The 21,610-nt window shown below is 44.9% G+C and overlaps 1 protein-coding gene across 9 annotated transcripts in view; it reads left to right on the top strand.

Annotated features, from left to right (window-relative positions):
• PPFIBP1 (PPFIA binding protein 1) overlaps positions 1-21,610 on the top strand; it is a 110,729-nt gene that overhangs the window by 46,868 nt on the left and 42,251 nt on the right. For 5 of the 9 annotated variants that reach the window (XM_036404942.2, XM_036404948.2, XM_036404949.2 and 2 more), the window contains exons 1-4: positions 12,346-12,596; positions 14,958-15,084; positions 16,421-16,581; positions 18,441-18,646. In XM_036404942.2, the coding sequence (XP_036260835.1) occupies positions 16,518-16,581; positions 18,441-18,646 (270 nt within the window). In that variant the 5' untranslated portion in view covers positions 12,346-12,596; positions 14,958-15,084; positions 16,421-16,517. Of the gene's footprint in view, positions 1-12,300; positions 12,324-12,345; positions 12,597-14,957; positions 15,085-16,420; positions 16,582-18,440; positions 18,647-21,610 lie in introns of those variants that run through there. The other 4 variants (XM_036404947.2, XM_036404946.2, XM_036404943.2 and 1 more) reach the window with 4 other exon arrangements.

The following is a 21,610-nucleotide window of genomic DNA, read 5'->3' on the forward strand; positions in this document are numbered from 1 at the left end:
GGGGAGCGGGGGCGGCAGGGCGCGGCGGCGGGAGGGACGGTGGGGGACATCAGCGCGGGGGTGGGGGATACGCAGCAGAGGGGGGAAGAGCCGACGCAGGGGTGGAGGGGGCAGCAGAGGCAGGAAAAGGGACCCCCGGGACCGGAAGCAAGGAGGAAGCCGAGCCAGGGGTAGGGGGGATGTGTGGAGTTACAGATAAGAGAGGATTCGCGGAGTTGGGCAGCGCAGGTCCCGCAAGGGTGGAGGATGTGGGGGGGGGAACTGTGGTGGGCAGCGTAACCTCTGCTTTAGGAGTAACGGAGGCGAGAGGGACTTTAGGACCGAAGGGGTGGTGTGAGATATGCAAGTGACATTCCTCTGAGTCCTTATCGATCTTGTTACTATTTGAAGAGGAAGTATCTGTTAAGCCCTGCAAGATTTTTTCTCTGTTAAATCTTTCAACGGTTTTAGTTATTATATGGAATAAAGGCAAATAGTTAGTTGCAGAGAAATCCTGGTTTGTTTGGGAGATATATAGTGTTCCCGATCATATCCCAAAACGAATTTTCAATGACTGCTTTCTTATCAGTATCAGGGTATTGCGAAATAATCCAAGTTACAAATTTTTTAAGATTAGTTTTTGAGAGCTTGCCTTTAGAAAAGGAGAAGTTGTTAGCAGATAAGATTTCTAAAATAGTTGAATATATCTCTCTCTCGGTTTTACTTAGTTTTAAAGTACTAAAAATTTTACCCATGTTAATGGTTAGCCCTTCCAGCAGAAAAAACGTGAAAAAAAAAAGAGAAAAGAAAACGAAAAAAAGTTTTAGAGCCCCAAAGTTATGCGCGCAATATTAGCTAATACTTACAATTCCTGGGGTCCAAGATCTGTGGAAGGGGTCTGCTGCGTCAGTTCTCCTCGGAACTTTCTGTCGTTCAGATGTAAGTTTTGAGTGTCGAACTGACCCTCCTGGGGAAAGGATTTTCTAAAACGAAAAGTCCCTTCACAGAAGGAGCGGCTTCCCAAACAGGCAATCACAGAAAACCCCAGGGGGGCTTCGTTGCTCAACCAACGGATATCGCCTCTGGGGGGGTCCAAATCCGAAGTAGTTGGGCTGCCACTTTAATAAAGCCTCTTATTTGGCCTTATCATAATGCAGAGCACTAGGGCTCAGGAGCTCAGTCCCTGGGTAGGGACCGGGTGCCCGAAGCTCGCTCGCTCATGCCAAGACCGCAGGGCTACCATCTAGCAAGCATGGTGATTATCAGCTCTGTAGTGATTGCAAGCTCTCAGGATTTCAGCTCTGCTTGCTAGGTAGTGGTGCCCTGGGCTTGAGGCTGCAGCAGACGGAGAGAGAGGAGAAGGAGAAGGCGCAGGCTGTTCCACGAAGATGGCTTTATTTGGGGAGGTCCGTGAAGGGTCTCTGCTCTTCTTCTTTCTCAACTAATGGGGTACAGTATGCTTCTTTTATAGGGTTGGAAAGGATCCAAGCTTGACCAATGGGTAAGGGGTTAACATGACATTGCCTTATAGGGTTACAGAGGTAGGTTAAGGGGTGGAGGACAAGAAAACAGGAATTTTCTTTTGCTGTTTCAGCATTCCTATTGTTCATATCCTCCATGGTGCTTTTCCTAAATCTATGGGGTTTACTACAGTCCCATGATCTGTTGGTTTTCCTCCTTGTCCCTGCAAGCTCCCTGGGCAGCCCAGGAAGCCAGAGCGCTGCCCCCTGGTCACAAGTCACTGGTCACTCACTGTCAGGCTGGTGGTAAATGTCTCCTCCTCAAGCCCTCAGGTGCATGGTCAGGTCAGGTTGGCTTCATTACCTGTGTACTCAATGTTTGAAGACATCACAGGTCCCTTACTCACACCTCTTTCTTCCCTGCCAAGTGCACGCTTGTGCTAAATCTCTTCCTTCCACTCTTCATCAATGGTTACGAGTGTGACTGAACATCAGCTCTTGTTTCATCTACACTGAGACTTAGTTTAGAAAAAACAGGATGCTATGGAAGTAATTGTCTTGTTCATGTTGCTTTCCCATGTCTTGGTTTTTTTAGACAAAATACTGCAACAGGGAATTAAACCCCTACTTTTTGGAAGGTTTTTAATTAGCTGAAAATATGGATTAAGATCTTGCAATCTGTAAAATACTGCACATCATGCTGCTACATCTTGGGCAACACTCCATTTTCTTTTTAAGGACAATTTAAATAGAATATTATGGGAGAGGAAAAAAAAATCCACCGCAAACCAGAGCACAGAAATGGCAATTTAGAATTCTTGACATTTCTCAGAAAGCTGCTTATGATTATCTCCTTAAAATGGCAGATTTTGCCTGCAAGTCAAGTAGAGGAGCAGGAACTGATATTCCATAAAATACTAGGAGAGGCCTAAATGCATTTATGATCATTGAGACTTTTGCAGGAAACAGAAACTTAGAACTGCCAAAAGTTTTAATAAAGGGCAAAAAGCAAATCCCAAAATCCAACAGCATGACTTAGATACTTCCTCTGCCAGAGATATCTCCTTGTTACCATGCTGAGATACCTGTTCTGACATTTTTTCCCCTTCTTTTTCTGTGTGTACTTGTAAAAGCCCCAGTCTAAACTTCCTGACACAGGTCTGTACTACTCCCTCAGGTCCTGTCCCTGCTCACCAGAGAGAAGAGATCGTTGTCTGAAACACACTAAATAACATTTCAGTAGTGCAGGATTTTCAAGGTATTTCAGTACTTCCAAAGCTGTAGTGTACCTGTAGGGAGCACACTGGTGTTAAGGGATGCATCCTGGGCTGCACCCAGGGCAGCAGGGGTGCCCCTCTGCCCTGCTCTGCTGAGCCCCCCCTGCAGGGCTGCATCCAGCCCTGGGCCCAGCACAGGAAGCACAGGGAGCTGCTGGAGCCAGGCCAGAGCAGGGACACCAAGGGGATCAGAGGGATGGAGCAGCTCTGCTGGGAGGAAAGGCTGAGGGAATTGGGATTGTTCAGCCTGGAGAAGAGAAGGCTTAGGGTGACCTCCCTGTGGCCTTGCAGTGTCTGAAGGGAGCCCACAGGAAAGATGGAGAGAGACTCTGGACAAGGGCCTGGAGTGACAGGACAAGGGGCAATGGCTTCACACTGGCAGAGAGAGGTTTAGATTGGATATTGCGAAAAAGCTCTTCCCTGAGAGGGTGGTGATGCCCTGGCACAGGGTGCCCAGAGCAGCTGTGGCTGCCCCAACCCTGGCAGTGTCCAGGGCCACATTGGATGGGGTTCTGCGCAACCTGGGATAATTAAAGGTGTCCCTGCCCATGGCAGGGGGTTGGAACAAGATGATCTTTAACATCCCTTCCAACCCAAACTATTCTCTGATTCTATGATAGGAATTTAATTACAAAAATAACAGAGTTTATCAACAAGACCTGAACCTCTCTGAGGTAAACCACCATGGTGTGTGGTTTTGCTGTGTTTTACCAGCAAAATCTTGAAGTGGATGAATCCATGTAGGTAAGTGGCAGTTTTGTACTGTAAGGAGGGTGGTAACTGAAGGGGGTTTGTAGCACTGCTGGAGCAGTGGGTGCAGGAATGGATTTTTGTATGAGCAGTTCAATGTGCTTGTGATTTGGAGCTGTCCCCATTTCTGTCCAGTGACTGAAGCGGCAGCCATGCAGAGCTGCCAAAATGCCCCTGCTGCAGGGTGTTTCCATGGAGTGGTAAATCAACGTTGAGCTGTCCCTGAGAGGAGCTGTACTGACACAAGCCCTGTGTGAAGATGTGTGACAATTCCACCCTGAAATAAGTGATGTTTCTTTTCCTAAATAGGGATGAAACTGTAGTTCTGTTGTATATGTAAAGCAAACAATTGTGCCAGTTTTGGATTTACTTTTCCCATTTCAAGCAGCAGGACAATCATGGCTGAGGCCTTGGCATCACTAGTGTCTTCTGCAAGCCCAGACTAGACTTGTTTCAGTGCTTTTTTTGTGTTCAGCAGAGTAAGATCCTCCTCTAAGGAAGTTACCTTCCTAACTTTAGCCAGGGAAAAAAAGGTCTTTAGTCCTTCAGAGCTAAATATAACCTCCCTGAAACTGTCCCTCCAGTGATGGCTCAGTAAACACATGGAAAAATGCTCAGGACGCAATAGTTTTAAACGGTTATTTGTATAGATCTGTTATATATGAAGCAAGAACTAACATTTTAAAACTCATTTAGTGCTTGAGAACATGCAGGATTATCTCCAGGTAGTTCCAGTGTCTCCTCATATACCACAAAGGATTTGGCCACAGATGTTGGTGTGGTTGCTGAGGAAGCTGCTATTCATGATGAGAAAATGTAATGATTTGTGTACTTCTGTTCTTTGGGGTGGGGTTTTGCATTCCTCTGGTTGGTTTGTTTCCTGTGGGGTTTTTTGGCATGGTAGTAGAGGACAGTTCTAGGATCATTCTTTAATTCCAATGGTTCCAAAAGGTCTTCGATGGAAGCACAAAACCTGGTGCATGTTGCCAATCACCCCCTATCAGTTTCCATGGCAACTTTCACTGTGTTTGGGAGTTGAGTTTTTCCCTTTGCCTTCTTATGAAAACCATTGAAGATGATCAGCTCACCCTAGTTAAACCATATAAGGGCTTTGCCAATGCTGGCGTACCTTGGTTTTGTTCCAGCCTCCTCCCTCCTGTTGCCTTCCTGCACTGGGCACTTCTATTAATCACAAATTCCCACTTGATGGCAGCAAGTCAGTTTGAGTCCTACAGGTTAAACTTGCGTTGTTCTTTGGGACCAGGATCTTCAGCCACAGGTGGGGGCTGGAGTGTACCCTGGTTCTGTTAGACCTTTGATACATGAGGAACTCCTCCTTGGCCAGCTGGTGTAGTGAAAATCAGCCTATGGTTAATATAGACCTTTCTTTCTATGAGACTGAGTCTTGCCCCAGCCCCCCCAAAAGTTGGGAAAGTGTGAAACACTTCTAGTGTCTGCTTCTTTTAGCATCAGATGTCTAATTTAATTTGTATGTAAGTAGGAAAACTTTGAAGTGTGGTCAAAATACAAAGGGAAAAGGACTTCAAAGAAATGCAACATTATAAGTGTATCTGATCCCTCAAGGTTTTTGAAGCTTTATCTTGAGATTATGTATTCAGAGGAAGATTTGTATGGAAATACTGAGGGTCATTAATACATCCAGGCCTTTATGAATGTTGGCCTTGAACTATTCAGTGCTAGTTTTGCTTTCACATGGTGGCAGGCAAGTTGTCCTTCACCCATCTGTCTGCACTGCCAGTGTCCCTGACACAACAAAAGTTAATATGGTTTTTGAGGGGGAAACCAAAGTAAAACTGTTATGAGTGAGACTTGTTCAGCACTGTTATCCCATGATCAGCAGAGATCTCTGGTATGGCTGAACAAAACCACGGTGTGTAAACTCTCCAAACTTCTGATTTGCACTGGTTGCTCTACTGGAGTCCAAGGTGGTCTGTGGTGCTGGATTACAGATTTCTAATACATACCTTGAACTTTGGGAGAGTTCAGATCTTGGAGCCGAGCTTTGTTTTAGGGTTGGGCATCCACTCCTGTACAAACATGCCCAGCTGTGCTGAAGGAGAGTGGTTGTTGTTTTTCCTTTTGGCAGACAAGGATTCTGGCATTGAAGGTTTTAATTGCAGGAATTATATTAGCAGTTCCCAGTGCTCAAGAGGGGGTATCTGTGTATGTGTGCAGGAGGAGCTAATTAAATTTGTATAAATAATGGGCTTGGGAGCTTTTAATCCTAGATGTATTTTTCCATCCTTGCTATCATTTCTTACACTGAAACTGTTGAAAGTTAGAAAAATATGAAGTTGCACAAGAGCCACTTTCTCACAATACAACTTTGAAACAACAGTGAAGTTGCTTTTGGTCTTTCTATGTCGTAAAAACATTTTTTGAATTTATTCAGTGTTTTAATAAAAACATCTTAAAATATTATTAATTTTTTAATATTTTTTGAAGGTTTATTTTAATTAAATCTGTAGGTCAAGGGAATGGAAAGAGTTAAACAGTCAGGATTTTTTTTTCTCTATTACAGACTGTTAAAAAGTCAAGTGATCTTGCTTCCCCATGCCTTCCTTCCCTTCTATGCCTTACTATATTTCATGTCAAATAAGAGCCTTTCCATGTTCAAACTTTCAGGATATTCATAGATCACAAAGCTTCCTTCAGCAACCATGTGCCTCAATAATGCTGTTCTTTCTTTATGAAAACTAATATCCTGCTGGAATGACTCCTCTGGAAGACCTTGAGTTTTGAGAGAGTTTGAGGGTTTACCCTCAAACTGGCTTTCCAGAAGAGTCTGTAAACCTGACTGGCTTAAACATGTGGCAGATATTTAATAATGGAGAGGGGCAGTTCAGGTCTTGCATGTGATGGTATTTCTACATTATTGTTGTCGTGGGATTTAGCCACACCTAAGTTTGCTTCAGACTTGTTGACTTGGATCGTGGCCCCACTTGTGCTGTGTGCTAACCCATCCACTGCTGATCCTGTGCCTACAAGGAGGGTTTTGTAGCCCCTTGCTTCAATTAGACTGCTCTGGATACCAGGTGATTTATAGGTGTATTCACACTGAACTGCTGCAATTGGGCTGTAAATTTTCTTGTAAGCTGCTCTTGCAAGTTATCTTCTTCTCCATTTTAATGTGTTACAGCCCTGTCTGCTAAAGACAGCCCACTATTCGTAAGGTCAGTAATAAACCACAGTTTATTGCTGTATCTAAAGAAACAGGCATTTTTCATAGTTCTTATAATTAAAAAAATTGTTTGACGCTTAGAATGCCTGTAGTAAATAACTCTAGTCTCAGTACCTTGTTATCCCAGAGAAGTCCATGTAGGTTTGCAGCAGCTGCAGTTCTGCCCCAGCTGGGTATCACACATCTCTTGATGCAAGCATGTCTTAATTTTCTGAGTGCTAGGATTTATCTTCATCCCATGGACTGCATCTTCCTCAGGTGCAAAGCCAGCACTTTCTGCTCATCTTGCTGATGGGGTGAGGGGTGGGATATTCCCCCCTCCTACATATGCCCAGAGGCCTGGCCATGGGATGGAGAGTGGTTGCTCCCTTCCATCCCCAGACCTTTCTCTCTTACAGGGGAAGCAGCAGAAAGAAGACACTTTCTTCTCTTCCACCCTTCCCCTCCCCCCAGTTTCTCTCCTCTTCTGCTGCAGGAGAAAGAGGAGAGCATAGGGCTGGGCCCAGTAGTGTTTAAAGCTCTGTTCCTGCAGAGGCCACAGCTCTGGCTTGCTGCTGATCTGCTGCCCCCATCTGCCTTGCTGGTGAAGGCCTCCTACCCTTCAGTATCAACCATGAATGTATTATCCTCACCCATGTAGCCCTCCAGCCCACCCCACCATTCCTCTAGCACTGATGTCTTTGTCTTGTGAACTCTGAGCCCCAAGCACAGCTCAGCCCCTGCTTCACTGAGATTTTTTGCCTTGGGGGATGCTGGAAGCTGCAGGGCACCAAGACTGAAACCATCTTTCTGCAAGAGATGGTGAGGAGGTGTCAGTTGTGCAAGAGGAGGATGGAGAGGACAGCATCTCTACCCCTAAGAGCCATCTGTAGGCTTTCAGGAGAAAGGAATGAGCAGCAGAAGAGCTGTTTCCTGTGTCCTGGGTGCTAAATTGCTTCTGTGCTGAGGAGCAAAGCTGGCACAAGGGTAGGCAGGACACAGGGCTCCCCAGCCAAGCAATGGTGTGGGCAGCATATGGTTCCTTAAAGCTGCACTGTAGTGGTCGTGGGGGTTTGGGGATTTGTTTGCTTGCTACTCACCAGTGCAGCATTCAGAAGAGGAAGGCCCCCTCTTGGAGCTGAGAGCACACAGCTTTTGTCCTTCATCTCTTGGCACTGGGACTTTGGTGTTGAAAAAGCAAGACAAAATCAACAGTGCTCTGCTCCCTGGCTGAAAATAAAAAGGAATAAAAAACTTTGCTTACTCCAGCGTTACTGAAATCCCTGGAGCTGTGCTTTCCCTAGGTATTGGAGAAGGGATGTGGGGAAGAGAAGTAGCTAAGAGAAAGTGTGGGAAGGACAGCGCTGGGAAAATGCCGTGTCTGTGTGTGCCTCTTCTTCACCCTAACATCTAGTGACTCTGGAGCTGGGCAGTCAGCACAGGCTGTGCCCCAGAGCAAGGAGAGGATGGTCCTGAGGGGATGAGGGAGTGCATCCCCACAGAGCCACACTGCCTGAGCAAGAGGCATCGCATTGTTGTGCAGCCAGGAGTGCCTTGCTCTGCAGGGTCTGTGGCACCTCTGGCTGGCAGTGGGATAGCACAGTCTGCAGTTACCAAACATCAGAGGTCACTGTCTGAGGAGAACAAACACACTTTTCTGAGTGTTTTGCTCGTGAACCACTTGTCCCTTTTTGAAGCTGAGAACTAATGCAAAATTTGAAGTCTGTGTTTTGAACCCACTTTGAGTATTTCAGGAATGTCAAAGGTAGAATGTCCATTTTTAATAGTGATTAAAGTCCATGCACTGCCTAAAGCAGCTTTTCTGAATGTGGACTCTCTCAGATTCCAATTGTGCTACCTAAACAAAGGCTGTTGGCAAAGCTCCAGTGTGAGTTATTGGCAAAGGGCTCCAGTTTAGGAGAAGATGAAGAGGTCCATAAGTTTTTGAGGAGAAAAAGAGAAAATCCAAGGGAAAGCTAGCCTACACTTTATTGTTTTTCACTTTTCCCCCATTTTTTACTCATTAAAATTCAGTCCCATTCTATTACAATTCTATTTAAAAAAATGATGCCTTAATCAAGTTGAATTTTACCCTGCATCATTCTTAAAATGCCAGGAGAGTTGAGATGGTAAATTGTGTGGTGGCAGTGGTGGGACTGGCAGCCTCAAGTTCTCAGAGATCATGAATCTTTGAAAAACAAAAGTATTCTCACACACAAACATGCGCTTCAGATATCACACTCTTGTTTTGCATATCATTCCTGAAAGGTAGATTTTAACACAGCATAATCAGAGGCAGATAGAAGGGGAAAGATGCAATACATACACAGATTTTCCATTTGTAACAGTTGATGCTGCAAAATTAAAAGGCATTGGATTTTTTGTTGTTTTCTGCAGACACTTATTAAAACACTGTTCGGGCTAATTGTATTTTATTTATCTATGGACTTTTTATGGGTGGTGCCCTCTACCTCTACTTTGTGGGGTGTCAGCTCTGAAAGTGTGCATCTGGAAACTCTTGGACATGAAGGTCCAAAATCTAGAGCCAAATCCTTTCAAATCTGGAGGCTTGTGAATTTTACCTTTGGATGCAGCTCATTGAAAGAAAGTGGCACAAGCAATGAAATGGGATCTAAATGTGGGTCAGTGCTCAGGACTAGGTGGGTTTTAAGGTATTTATGAGAGCTACCTTTTGGCCTGTCACCCAACAGTGCCTCTTTTGTTTAGTAGCCTGTGTGGCCACAGTGTGTCAGTAACATATTGCTGGGGAATGTGAGGCATTTCCTTGCTTGAATTAGCAATCTTGGAGTCAGGGATGAAAATCTCATTTGTTTTTCTAATCAGTGGACCCAAGCAAAACAGGTGAGAAAATAATGTACTGGTTCTCAGGCTTTCTGAGGTGAGAAGTTGAAGACTATTAAACAGTTAACCAGTAAAACAGGAACAGCTTGAAGTGGTCTGTGAGGGGTGGTTTTTGTTTTGTTTCGGTTTGTTTTTTAACCAGGCTTCAGTTGACCTTGGATTGCTTGAGTGAAAAGAGTGAAAGTGAGTCTGAAGGGGGTGTGCAGACAGGTATTAGCATCACACAGCTGCTGTGCAGGTAAGGAGCTGCCTCCCTGTCACAGCGCTCAGAGCCCACAAAACAACATCACCTGCCAGTGTAAAACCCAGGCTTCTAAATTTCCTTTCAATTGCAACAACAGCAACAAAAGAGCTGCTGGAGTAGGGTAGCAGAGATAAGCAATGGGAGTGATTTCAGTGCTGCAGACCCAAATAAAGGGTTTGTTTTGTAAGTGGATATGAATCTAAGCCATAAACCTTGACTCAGAGACTTTGGGTGTTTACATAAGCTGTTTGCTGTGTATGCATCTCTGTCAAAGGATCTCAAGGATGCTTATCTTGTCGAGGATGAGCTTCTGATTTACGACCAGAGTGTTTAACAAATGTTAAGGCAAAGTGCAGAATGCAACTCAGCTGGTTTGTAGTAAAAGTTGTGTGATTTGAGGTATGTTTTTCCCAGGTATTAACATTTATATTTTGGAAAGACTTCTGTGTTTTGTGCTCTTAAAGTACATTAAAGTAATTTCTACAACTTGAAACCTTTTATCTTGACATGTTTCTTGCGTACTTATGGGATGGGCTTTTGTCACCAGTGTGCTTCCATTCATTTTTATCAGTTAAAGGAAATAAATAGCCTTTGTTGTATAATAAAGAAATAATGAAATTCAGGGAACAAAGAAAGGATCTAGACTTAAGGAACAAAGGGACATTTGTTGCTTTGTTTGTAGTCCTGCATAATAGGAGAGCAGTATTGCTTTGATGTCATTGACTACAGCTCAGCAAATTCAAAAATAATTTTAGTTATAAAAATAAATAGACATAATCAGTTTAAAGTAAGCCTTTGCCAACATTTGGATTGTTTTTATCCATAATAATGTTATGGATACACCTGGCTCCACATGATGACCTTGGGTAAGGGGGACAATGTCTGAATTACTTGGCTAAAAGCATATCTGGGACCTTACTAGATTCCTATCCCTGCCTCAAACAAAGGTATTTCTCTGTATTATTCCTATTGAGGTATTTCTAGCATTTCCTCACTTGACTTTTAAAATTCAGTTTGTTCTTTTCTTTCAAAACACCAGAGCAATGTATTCAGCTAGCATCCATTTTCTTTTTTAGTTTCTTCTACCAGGCCTGGAAGGAATGAAATGGAGTCATCATTTACATTAGAAGAAATGTTAATGACTCGTAGTGTAAATTACCCAAATACATTCATTAGTAAACTGCTACTGACTGGTGGCACTGTAGTTGAGCATCTTCAAAACATCCCATGAGAAACTGTGCCAGGGATTTGGATTGAATTCATTTGAAACTGTTTGCAATTGTGATTGAAATGTATTTTGTAAATAAGTCTCCATGTGTTTGTGTTTCTCTTCTGGCCTGCCAGAAAAAGCAGAAATAGATGTGTCTAAAATGGCATTTGTCTTCATGAAATAGAGCTTTATTTTGTAAAAGTTAATTGCTAAGGATGTGTTGTTTTAGTGTCATGAGGCAAGAGAGATGAATTCAAAAGTTGCTTTAGACCTCTCATGCAGTCATCTGGTCCATGTAGCACTGAGAAGGCAGGACGTGGATTTTGACAGCATTTAGGGTCTTACTTTTGCTGTGGAACAGGTTCTTTCCCTCCACTCTCCCCAGAAAAGATGACTGCAGCTTCTTAGCTTTTTTATTTTACTTTCATGGTAGGCTGCTCTGGGGTGACAGCCAGTTCTTGGGGGTCCTCTTTTACTCTCAACAGCCCTCAGAAACAGGCCCTAATCAAGGGTTTTGATTTCTATGTATCAAAATTTCCTGGCTTAAGGAGTGTTATATGTGAATGGGAGAGCTGGGGAACTTAAGTCATCCATCTTACTGCATCATGTCTTAAAAATAATCTGTAGCTGATGCTTTATTTCCCAACGCTGAGCATTTGCAGCCCATATGCACAAAGAGGAAGGCAAGTGGGACAAAAGGCCAGCCTTCCCTTCCTCAGGGTGGTGACATCCAGGGCACGGTGTGTCCTCTGGGTGACATCCAGGGCACGATGTGTCCTCTGGGTCTTCCGACCTGCCAGCAGGCAGCTGATTCCCTTTAACTCTGAGAACCTCTGGGCTTTAAAGTGTGGTGTGTTTTGCAGGTGGAGATCCAGGATGAGACCACCCCCAAAATAACAAACAAATGGGCTCCAAAATGTTGGCCCTCGATGCCTCTCTGTGTGCCGTTTGATCTAGGAAAGAGGCAGCCTCTGGGTGGGAAAACTACCATTTCCTACATATGTAAAATGCTTAAGCACTTTTTTTTCCTTCTTTTTGAAGTCTGCCATCTTAATTAAATATCAGATTTTGAAATCCATATCCAGGCAGCTTTCCAGTTTGCATCCAGCAGACTGCAGTTCCATTCACAGAGCCTCTTGTTGGTTTTTTCTTTCCTCCAGCTTTCCTTGTGTTTATTTGCAGGGCAGCGTTTTGTTTTCTCTGTAAGCCGTTTGGAATACGTCTTCACCAGCGCTGTAGCCACAGGGTTTGTATGTCATTCAAAAATAAAAATAAAAAAATCTCCACCTACTGAAAAGTGAACAGCACAGCCCTAGCAACCGGCTGGTGCGTTTGAACCAGAGGAAGGGACATTAAACAAGTAAGACCACATTATGTCTTCTCTGTTACAGCCAGGGATGAGGTAGAAATGTCAGCTAGTAATAAGATTAATCATAAATGATAGTGGAGAGAGCTGCATTTGTATTTTATTTTTGGTTTTTTTAATGGTGGCTTGTAAATACAGGCTTGATGAAGCGATGCTTGTTCTTGTCGGCATGAGCAGGGTGTTCAGCTGGGAGCTCTAAAAGGGGGATCTGCCTCTGTACAAACAGCCCCCCACACCCCACCTGGCACTGGTTGTGCACACAGGAAGGTAAGTGTTGTCATTTTCTTGGAAAGCAAGAGAAAACTTATTTTAAATTGTCTTGTCAGTCAGGGCACTGTCAGTACTTTCCTCTCAGGTGTGTTGTCAGTGACGTTATACCAGGGGTGGATCTCATGCATCTGCCTCTCTGTCTCCTGTGTGCACCTTGATATCTCATTTATCTGCCATGCCATAGATCAATCTGTGTTAAAATTATGCTTTTTCCCCTTCCTGCTTTTATGGATAATGGGAAGTTAAACTGCTTGTCATCATTAGCTATGCATTATTTTCCTAAGGAGCTCCACTGCACTCCTCCAGGATGGATTTTTTTTCATGTTACCTGTGTAGTTTTCCTTAATCCCTGCCACGAAAAAAGCCCCAAAGCCTTGAGTTTTCCGTTAGGTTTTATTTGTATTAGACGAAAGCCATAAAGAGGAAAGAGTGGAACATACATATTGGAAAAGCTCTGCTGCCTCAGTGGCCAGCTGAGGCTTTTCTCAAAGTTTGTGAAGTCAGAGGATGCCCTTCAGGAGGCACAGGGATTAATCTGCTGGTGTTTTATTGTTGTTCCCTTTCCTGTAGCCCACAGAGGGCTGTTGATTGCTGATTTGTGTATCTTTGGCTCCCTCTGCATCTCCTCTTTCCACCCCTTCCTCCTGGGGTTTGTTGTCTTTTCTGGTTCCATGCAGTTTGGTCCTTTGCTCCCCTGGTGTATGGGGCCCTCTTTGCCCTCTGCCCACCCCCTCCCTGCATGCTGGTGATAGCTGTGCGAAGACCAAAAATAATTCTATGCCTTTGCTAGGGAAGGATACTTCCAATATTATTTTTCTATCACAGTAATTTTCTTCCTGACTGCTGGATGTGCTGCAGTGTGCTGGGAAGATGGCCAGAGCATGATGTGCTGTTCCAGGCTAGTTTTCAATGGCCACTTTTAGGACCAAATAACCAGGGAAATGGGATTTTGTTGCATCATCCCCAGCTGTTCGGCTTGGGGGCTTTTTGTTCTTTTTGATTTCACCTCTCCAAGTTTCTCAGCTGTGGGCTTGGTCAGGCTGCTAACAGATTCTCTGTGAGTGGTGGAAGAGTTTTTGGAGGTCTGTGTATTTGCAGGGTCTTGCTTCAGTAAGTTTTATCTTAAAATTTCTCCCTGCTGCTCTCAGCAGTGCAGCTCCTTCGGGAGCAGCAGTGGAGGAAGCTCTGTGCAAACCAATGTGTCTTTCCTTGGAGGCAAAAGTCTCTTGGGTGCTGTTGGTACCACTGTCTGCTCCCATTAGTAGGGCTGCCTTAGGGATTTCTGAGAACCATGGACAAACCCCTTATTTAGGAAAGCAAGGAGTGCTTTTGGCAAACATCAGGGAATGTTGTACCTGGATGAAGTGCAAGGTTAGTGATTTTTCTGTGCCTACAAGCCATAGCTATATTCTGCAAGTACAAATTAGCCGTTGTAGTTGTACAAATTATGAGAACTTGTCCCCAGTTCATGCATTTCCTAGCCAGAAGATGAGAATCAAGGGGTGCACTGTGAACAAATATGGTTAGACTCTGTTCCTTTGTGTGTTTTTAGCCTACATAGGCTTTTCCTTCCAGCCTCCAGGACTGTGTTTAATGCTTGATCATGAGCTGCACTGAGCTCACTGATGCTGAGGTGGGAAGGCACCACTGGAGATCTCCAGCTCAGCCCCTGCCCAAAGCAGAGATGCCCAGGACAGGCTGTGCCATGTAGGGTCCAGCTGGGCTGTGAGTAGCTCCAAGGTTGGACCCCCCAAAAGGGCAACTTCTTCTATTACTTGCTATCCTCATAGTAAAAATGCTTTTTAAAATGGTTTCTTTTTATTTAGGCTTTTTTTTTTCCTCTCCCCTTTTTAATTATAAGGTGAACTTCCCTGTGTTTTGACATGTGCCTATTGCCTCTTGCCATGTCACTGGCACCTCTGAGAAGAGCCTGGCTCTGTATTCTTCACTCACCCCATGAGGTGTTTATGCACTTTGAAAAGCTCATGTGCACTTCTGATTGCCAAACATTGATCGGCTTCTGTGGGTTTGTGGTTGCTTTGTGCTGTTGGTCTTTTCCCCACTTAGAGCTGTGAGGAATCAGTGTTTTGCCTGGGGCTGTAGAAGCCCCGGGCTTTCTCTGTGTTCTTTGCCCTTGGAGGGAAATCCAGAGCAGATTGTTCACACTCTGCCTTCATAGACTCCCATATTTGAGCAGGACCTGGTATCAGAGCCAGGAAATCTTAAGCAGATTAAAAAAGAGACTGTCTTCAGTGTTGTCCAAGTGAATGTGTGTGCAAAAGCTGCATTTTCTGCTCATTTTTATCAGATGTGGAGGCACCGAACCAGTTGTCTTATAGGATCTGAATATTTTGGCAGGTCTTATACTGATTGAAGCTGAATGTTTACGTTGTGTTTAAAACTGGGGACTTCCTCCTTGAAGGCTGAAAGTCTTCAGTTACAGTGCTACTGCAGTTTTTAAGATTTGCAACATCTTCACTTCCAGGTATTTGACTGTTTAAAGTTCTCTTGGTTTTTCTGACTCTGACAACCACGTAATAAAACCAGGCATTTGCCAAAAGCACAGCAGTCTTTGTGCTGTTGTTCAAAGGTTACCTTAGGGTTTGGACCTACTTCATGTAATAAAAATGTTGTTGTGGAAGATGAAATGTTTGTTGGCATTTTAAGGATAATGTTTCAGCAAAGCTGGCTGGCAGCCTCCAATAAGAGCCACCTCCCAGCTGGGTCAGACCAATAAGGTAACTCCTAGGAGGGAAAAATCAGTTTATAACGAGGATTTTTGTTTAGATTTGTTTTTTAGTTGACTCTTTTCCAGAACTTATGCCAGAGATACCGTGAATGACTTTCTTAATTGCTCATGTTGGGGCAAATGTCAACAGTGGTGTGGCCTAATACAAAAACCAAATGGCAGGGCATGCAAAGGTTAAAGCGAGTTTTCCTTCCTGGTGTTCGTTTAGCTTTGTTCCCTTGCTGTATTTATAGCAGAAGCAGTCTCATGTGTATCAGATTAAAGCCAAGGCAATCTGGGCCATGTTGCTGGTTTGTGTGTCTGTTGTGGTGGGCTGGAGGGACTGGGAATGCCTCTGACCCCTGCGGCTCCACTTCAGCCAAGTTCCTAAGCACCTGCTTAAATTAACTTGTAGCCCATCAGGATTTCTGGTTTACTAGCTCACCTACAGGCAGCATGTTAGGCAGGCTTGCTTTTCCAGCCTGCTGGAAATACTCCTTTGGGGACCACTTCTGGCTTGTAGAAGTTTGAGAGTGAGATCAGGTTGCATTGTTGCAATGTGAATCTGCTAAACTCAGAGCAGGGATAGTCCATGCACGCACGCTACATCCAGTGAGTGAGCTGTGGGCACCTGAGAGGTCCTGCCTGTAGGCAGACAGTTCCATGCCAGGAACTTCTGGATTGTCAGACATCCAGAAAACTCAGACAAGTGGTCAGACTTCTCTTTTTCTATTTCTTGTGGAGAAAATTACAGCAGACACACATATGGTTTGTTGCTGAGTTGCAGCTCCCTTTTAGTGATAGAAGGCCTGTGTCTTCTCTGTGAGCTTCCTGGAAGTGCCATGTGGGATTTCTGAGGTGTTCTGTGGGATGCCCTGTGAGTGGCGTGGACGTGTGGGCTGAGTAGGCCGTGGGCCACTAGAAACTGGGTCATCAGGTTGGTGCTTCGATTCCTCGATCTCAGTCCATGACTCGTGGTGAATACCTCTGGGTTTTGTTGTGGCCAGCAAATGATCCCAGTCTTCTTTCTGATCTGATAACAGTGATGCCTGAATTCAGAGAACACACAGTGAAATTAAATTCTCTTTTGCAGATTAAATTACAGACTTGAGGCTCTGGACCAGCTCACAGCATCGACGTTTTAGTGCTCCTAATGGTGTAGCTGGTGATTGTTCCTGAGAAGAGAGAAGATGATGAGTGATGCAAGTGACATGCTCGCTGCAGCCCTGGAGCAGATGGATGGCATTATAGCAGGTGAACACCTGGGGCAGGTGTTTATTTTGCTTTTTGGGTCCTCCTTTCTCCCACTGGAGGACAGAGTTCCAGACAGAGAAGGGAGTATGCTGGGAATTGCTTTTGGTGCCTTCCATTTTAGCTTAGAGTTAACAAATAACCAGAGTGGAGGGATTGCACAAGCTCTCACAGGCTCCATGGATTGGGTTTTCTCCTACCCTCTCTCAAAGGGCTGCTGGAAATGGCTGAGTGATGCAGTTCAGCTCCTGCATGGAGCACCAGGAGAGTCAAGGACAATAGTGGCTACTCTGAACTTCCCTCAACTCAGAAGAGTTAAAACATTAATTGCATTTTCTTTTTTTTTTTCTTTTTCTTTTCAAAATTGGAATGCTTTGGGTCCAAACTTTGGAACTGCCTTGAACATTAGAAATTTTTATAAGTACCTGTAAATTGTAAGTTGCCCAGGGAGAGGCATTACAAAGAATACAACCTCTGCTTTTAAGTTGAGTCTAGTGAGTTTGAAAATAATATTAATACCCAACACATAGGAGGGAAAGATCAAGAAGTCAACAGTCAAAAATGCCCTTGCAAGTGTAGCAGCACAGTTATAAAATTTTTAGTAGTTCCACTTAAGCAATTTTCCTTAGGAAAAAAATAATTATACAATGTGTGCTGTGTTTGAACAATGACTCTTCTCTGTCTAAAGATATTAAGGACACATAGCAGGAACAAATGCAAAGGGGATTCAGTTTGATCATGATGATCTCTAAAAATACATGTAAGCTGTGACTTCAGTAATTTCCATAAGTAGACACTGGTATTTGGATCCAATCATGTATTTGTTTTTCCAAGAGCCCAAGTTGGTTATGGCAGGATGAGATTTAATATAAAAACAAAATGTGATGTTGGAAGATTTAAGTCACCACAGACTTCATTTACCCCTGTCTGTGAATAGGTCTATAAAGGAATATTATAACAAGGTGATATCAGCTCATGTGCTGTTGAGGTTATTTTTCTCTTTATTGTTTTCAGTGGGAATTTAGCAGAATACTTGGATTTTTGTGGCTTGTCAGATGGGGTGAATGAAAGTTCATGGAAGTGCATATATGGCATATCCTTGTAGTTTCTGAAAGTTGACAGCACAAATGAAGGTCTGTCATGAACATGTCTCATTGTGCCGAGGTATTACAGAATTAAGGTCACAAATCAGTGTCCTGGAATTACAGTTGGAATTAGCTAGGTTGACTTACATCAACCTTAATCCTAAATTCATAGTTTCCTTTCTTACTTAATATATAGCAATTTCTAAAGTAGGTCAAATATGCATCCTGTGAGTTTATGCAAATGAGAGATTTCTCTCTTTATTAACATGCAAATGTCAGTGCTACTGTGTCAAATTGCTGGTTTTAAAATTTATTCCTGTGCAGAAGTGATTTGGTCTTTTAATTTATCTTCATCTTTTTTATTATTTTGAAAAATTTCCAGTGCCTTGGAGCAGCCTAATGTATTCCTGCATGGAAAATGCAGGGCATGGTTTCCTCTGGACACCATCAGTGGAATGTGACTTGGATCATTCAGTGCCTGCAGGGTGACTCAGGGCATTGGCAGAGGATGTTCCATCCTTGGCAGCACCTTCTGCCTTGGGAATTCATCTCGGGGAGCAGGAGCCCAGCCCATGCCTCAGCCCCATGGGCAGGTGTGGCATTCCCATTCCCTGAGGACCAGCTCATTTTGTTCCTGCTGGAGCTTCCCTCCCCAGGAACCAGTGCTGAGTTTGCTTGGGAGAAACCCTGCCAGGAACACCCCCCGCCCTTCCCCAGCCTCGGGGTGTACCCAACCCTCATCCCGTGCCTGACCCTGTGCGATTTTGCTCCCTGCAGGTTCCAAGGCTCTGGAATACTCCAATGGCATTTTTGACTGCCAGTCCCCCACCTCCCCTTTCATGGGGGGCCTGCGGGCGCTGCACCTCGTGGAGGACTTGCGGGGCTTGCTGGAGGTGATGGAGGCGGACGAGAGGGAGGGGCTGCGCTGCCAGGTCCCAGACTCCACGGCAGAGGCTCTCATCGAATGGCTCCAAAGTCAAATGGTACAGTCTCACCTTGTTCTACCTCTACCAGGCTCATTTTGGGTGTTGGATAGACTGGCTCTGTTTCACACAGCTGTTTATAAAGCTTAGAGTGGGTATCAGGGAAGAGATTTTGTTTTGGAGATACTCCTGTGGAGTCTTGGAAAAGCTGTTGGTCAAATGCCTCGTGCAGTGGGTTGGCCTTTGCTGTCTTTGATGTACCACTGTACCCCAATCTAGGGAGCAAACAATACTTGGTAACTGCAGTTTCATCTCAGAGGACTGGGGAAAGACTTTTTTTTAAGAATCAGATGCTTAGGTGGGAGAAAAGAAGCTGTTTTGAATACTTTTCAGTAAAAAGCATTTTTGGCAGTGTTTTTTTTTTTTTTCATGGGGATCAATGTTATTACTGAGCTTCCTCACCTGATTTATAACATAAGGGAATGGTGTAAGCTCTGCATCCCTTCAATCTGGATACCAAACCAAACTTCTATTTTCTGGTTTTGTGAATCAGCCAGTTTTTGTCACCTTACTTTAAAAATACACAGAAATATAATTGAGAAGGCAGTTCTTTCCCCAAGACTTAGTTTTCCCAAAAAAATCAACAATTGTAGGTTACCCAAAGACTGCCCTGGGAAATAAAATGTTGTACTTAGCAAAAGGTGAGTTAAAACAGCATCATTTTTGAAGAAACTGCTGGGTTTGCCTCCAGATGCCCTCTGACTGGTGACTTCCAAGCAGGGCCAAGGAAGAGTCCTTGTGCTCGTGGTGTGTGGCAGGGTTTGTGTTGCAGAGGTCCAGGTGTGTGCAGGTTTTGGAGAAGCTCCAGCAGTGGAAGTCAGGAGTTGCTCCCAGAGGCCACGCCTTGGTTTTTCAGCCAGGCTCACCGCAGCTGTCACAGTGGCAGCTGTGGGTGGGCACTGCCACACATCCTGTCAAATCCATCCTGCAGCTGTGGCCAGGTCCTGCTGTGTCACATGTTGGGTGTTGGCCAAGGTGACACTGTGCTGCTGAAATGGGGGTGCCAGCCCTGGTGGAGGCTGGGGCTGCTGCAGGACTGTGCTGGCTCTGTGTTCCTTGTGCCGCTGCTGTGGGGACAGACGGCCACCATCGCCTGCTCCCTTGCCAGGATGGGCACTGCACCCCCTGGGAAGGACTCAATCTCCCTGGAGTCATGGCTGATCTTGCAGAAAGCATTTTTATCTCAACAAATGGATTGATCTGAGCACTCAGTTGCAGCCCAGAGGACTGCCGGGTGCAGGGCTGTGTTTGCTGCGGCTGGCACTGGGCAACCCTTTGTGCCATCTGCTGTCATGGGGGCTGAGCACAGCAATGCAGGGACAGATGGGCACCTTGGTCTTGCTTCTGTAGCCCTTGCAGAAAGATCTGAAGGAAGAGCCTTCTTTTTTCTTTTTTAAATCTTTGCTTTGAACTACGCATTTGGAAATGCTTGAAACTTAATGAAGCAAGTGGGAGCTCTCCCACTGTCTCCAGTGGGATTTGGATCTCGCCCCCACTGTCAAAGTGTGGCAGCCAACGCTGAGATCAGGAGGAGGAAACAGGAGTGACATTGAAGTCAGATCTTTAGAACAGGCAGAGTTCCTGCTAACATCAGCATTCCCTGCCTGTGTGACGTACAGCCCTGAACATCGCTGTAACTGCTCGCTGCTCTCAGTGGGCATCACAGGTTTCATGCAACTATGGCCTTGATAAACAAAAAATATGCCAAATAAACAGTCTTGGAAACTGCACTCTCCCATGGTGTTCACAGTCATCTCTAGGCCATGTTTAGTGGTGCTGATTCCCTGCAGGTTATTCTGGAGTAAAGGGGCCCGGCAGCATGGCTGAGGCTGCAGTGCCTGCTGAGATTAATGAGGTGGAGACCAATCATTGTCCCTTGTGATGGCAGATGTGTGATTTAGGGGTGCCTGGCTGGTGGGGTCTGGAATGGGGCCCTTCAGACCTGCAAATTGGGGATCACCTCATGGCAGTGAGACAGCAGTGGGTTTTTACTGCACCCATGGGCTCAGTGGGAGACGAAGGGCTCTGTTGTACCGTTCAGTTTAGTGCCTCCCAACCACTGGAAAAGATGTGCAGGAGTTCTGAGTACCTAAGATTGCAGAAAATTGCTATTCCATCTATGCCTCAATTATTCCTTATTCTGCCTCAAATTAGTACCCTGTATTCTCTGTCATCCTTAAAGCCCCTTGTAGGAAAAACTTAACATTGCACTTACAGTGTGCTACAGCTGCAGGATTTTCAGGTGTCACCAGTCCCTGTCTGAGCAGGGAGGTGTCAGATGAAGTGCCTGGATGATTTGCAGGAAGGTTTTTTGCAGCTATGCCCCTCCTTAGAGAGGAAGGGCAGACACCTTCTTTGTTTGAAACTAGTTTAATCCTCCATGCATGAAGTTGCATCCCCTAGGACGCTGGAACTGGTGTGTGACATCCCATGTGGGGCTGTAAGCAAGCCTCTTGTGTCTAAGAGGAAAACAAAAATAGTGTTTGCTGCTGCCAGACAGTGTGTCACAGGAGAAAAATCCTCCCCTGGCTCCTGCAGCCAAACCACTGGTGCTCACATTGGCAAAAGGGCATGACAGCAGTTACCCAAAGTTTCTGTAAAATAGGGCAGAGCATTCAGTCCTTCCAGAATGGGTTGCCATGTGTCCTTGATCCTCTTCCTTTCTGCTCCTCTCAGTGTGTGTGCGTGTGCAAAGACTCAGAAAAGGGCCAGTGGGTTAAAACACCTCGTGCTGCTTTTTGTTTTTTAACGGGCGCATGCCAGATGGCCACGTGACACCAGAGCACACATACAGTGCCCGGACATCTGGCACAGCTCTTCCAACAGAATCCATCATGTGGCCCCCAAGGGGAGCTGGGAAAAGCTGTACATGCAGCTTTCTGCTGCACAGAGAAGTCAGTTTCACTGTAACATGTCATTGCAGCTCAAACTGATCTCTGCTGCTGAAACCCTGCTCACGTCTCC

This window comes from Molothrus ater, chromosome 5 (genome assembly GCF_012460135.2).
Source record: "Molothrus ater isolate BHLD 08-10-18 breed brown headed cowbird chromosome 5, BPBGC_Mater_1.1, whole genome shotgun sequence".
Taxonomy (NCBI): domain Eukaryota; kingdom Metazoa; phylum Chordata; class Aves; order Passeriformes; family Icteridae; genus Molothrus; species Molothrus ater.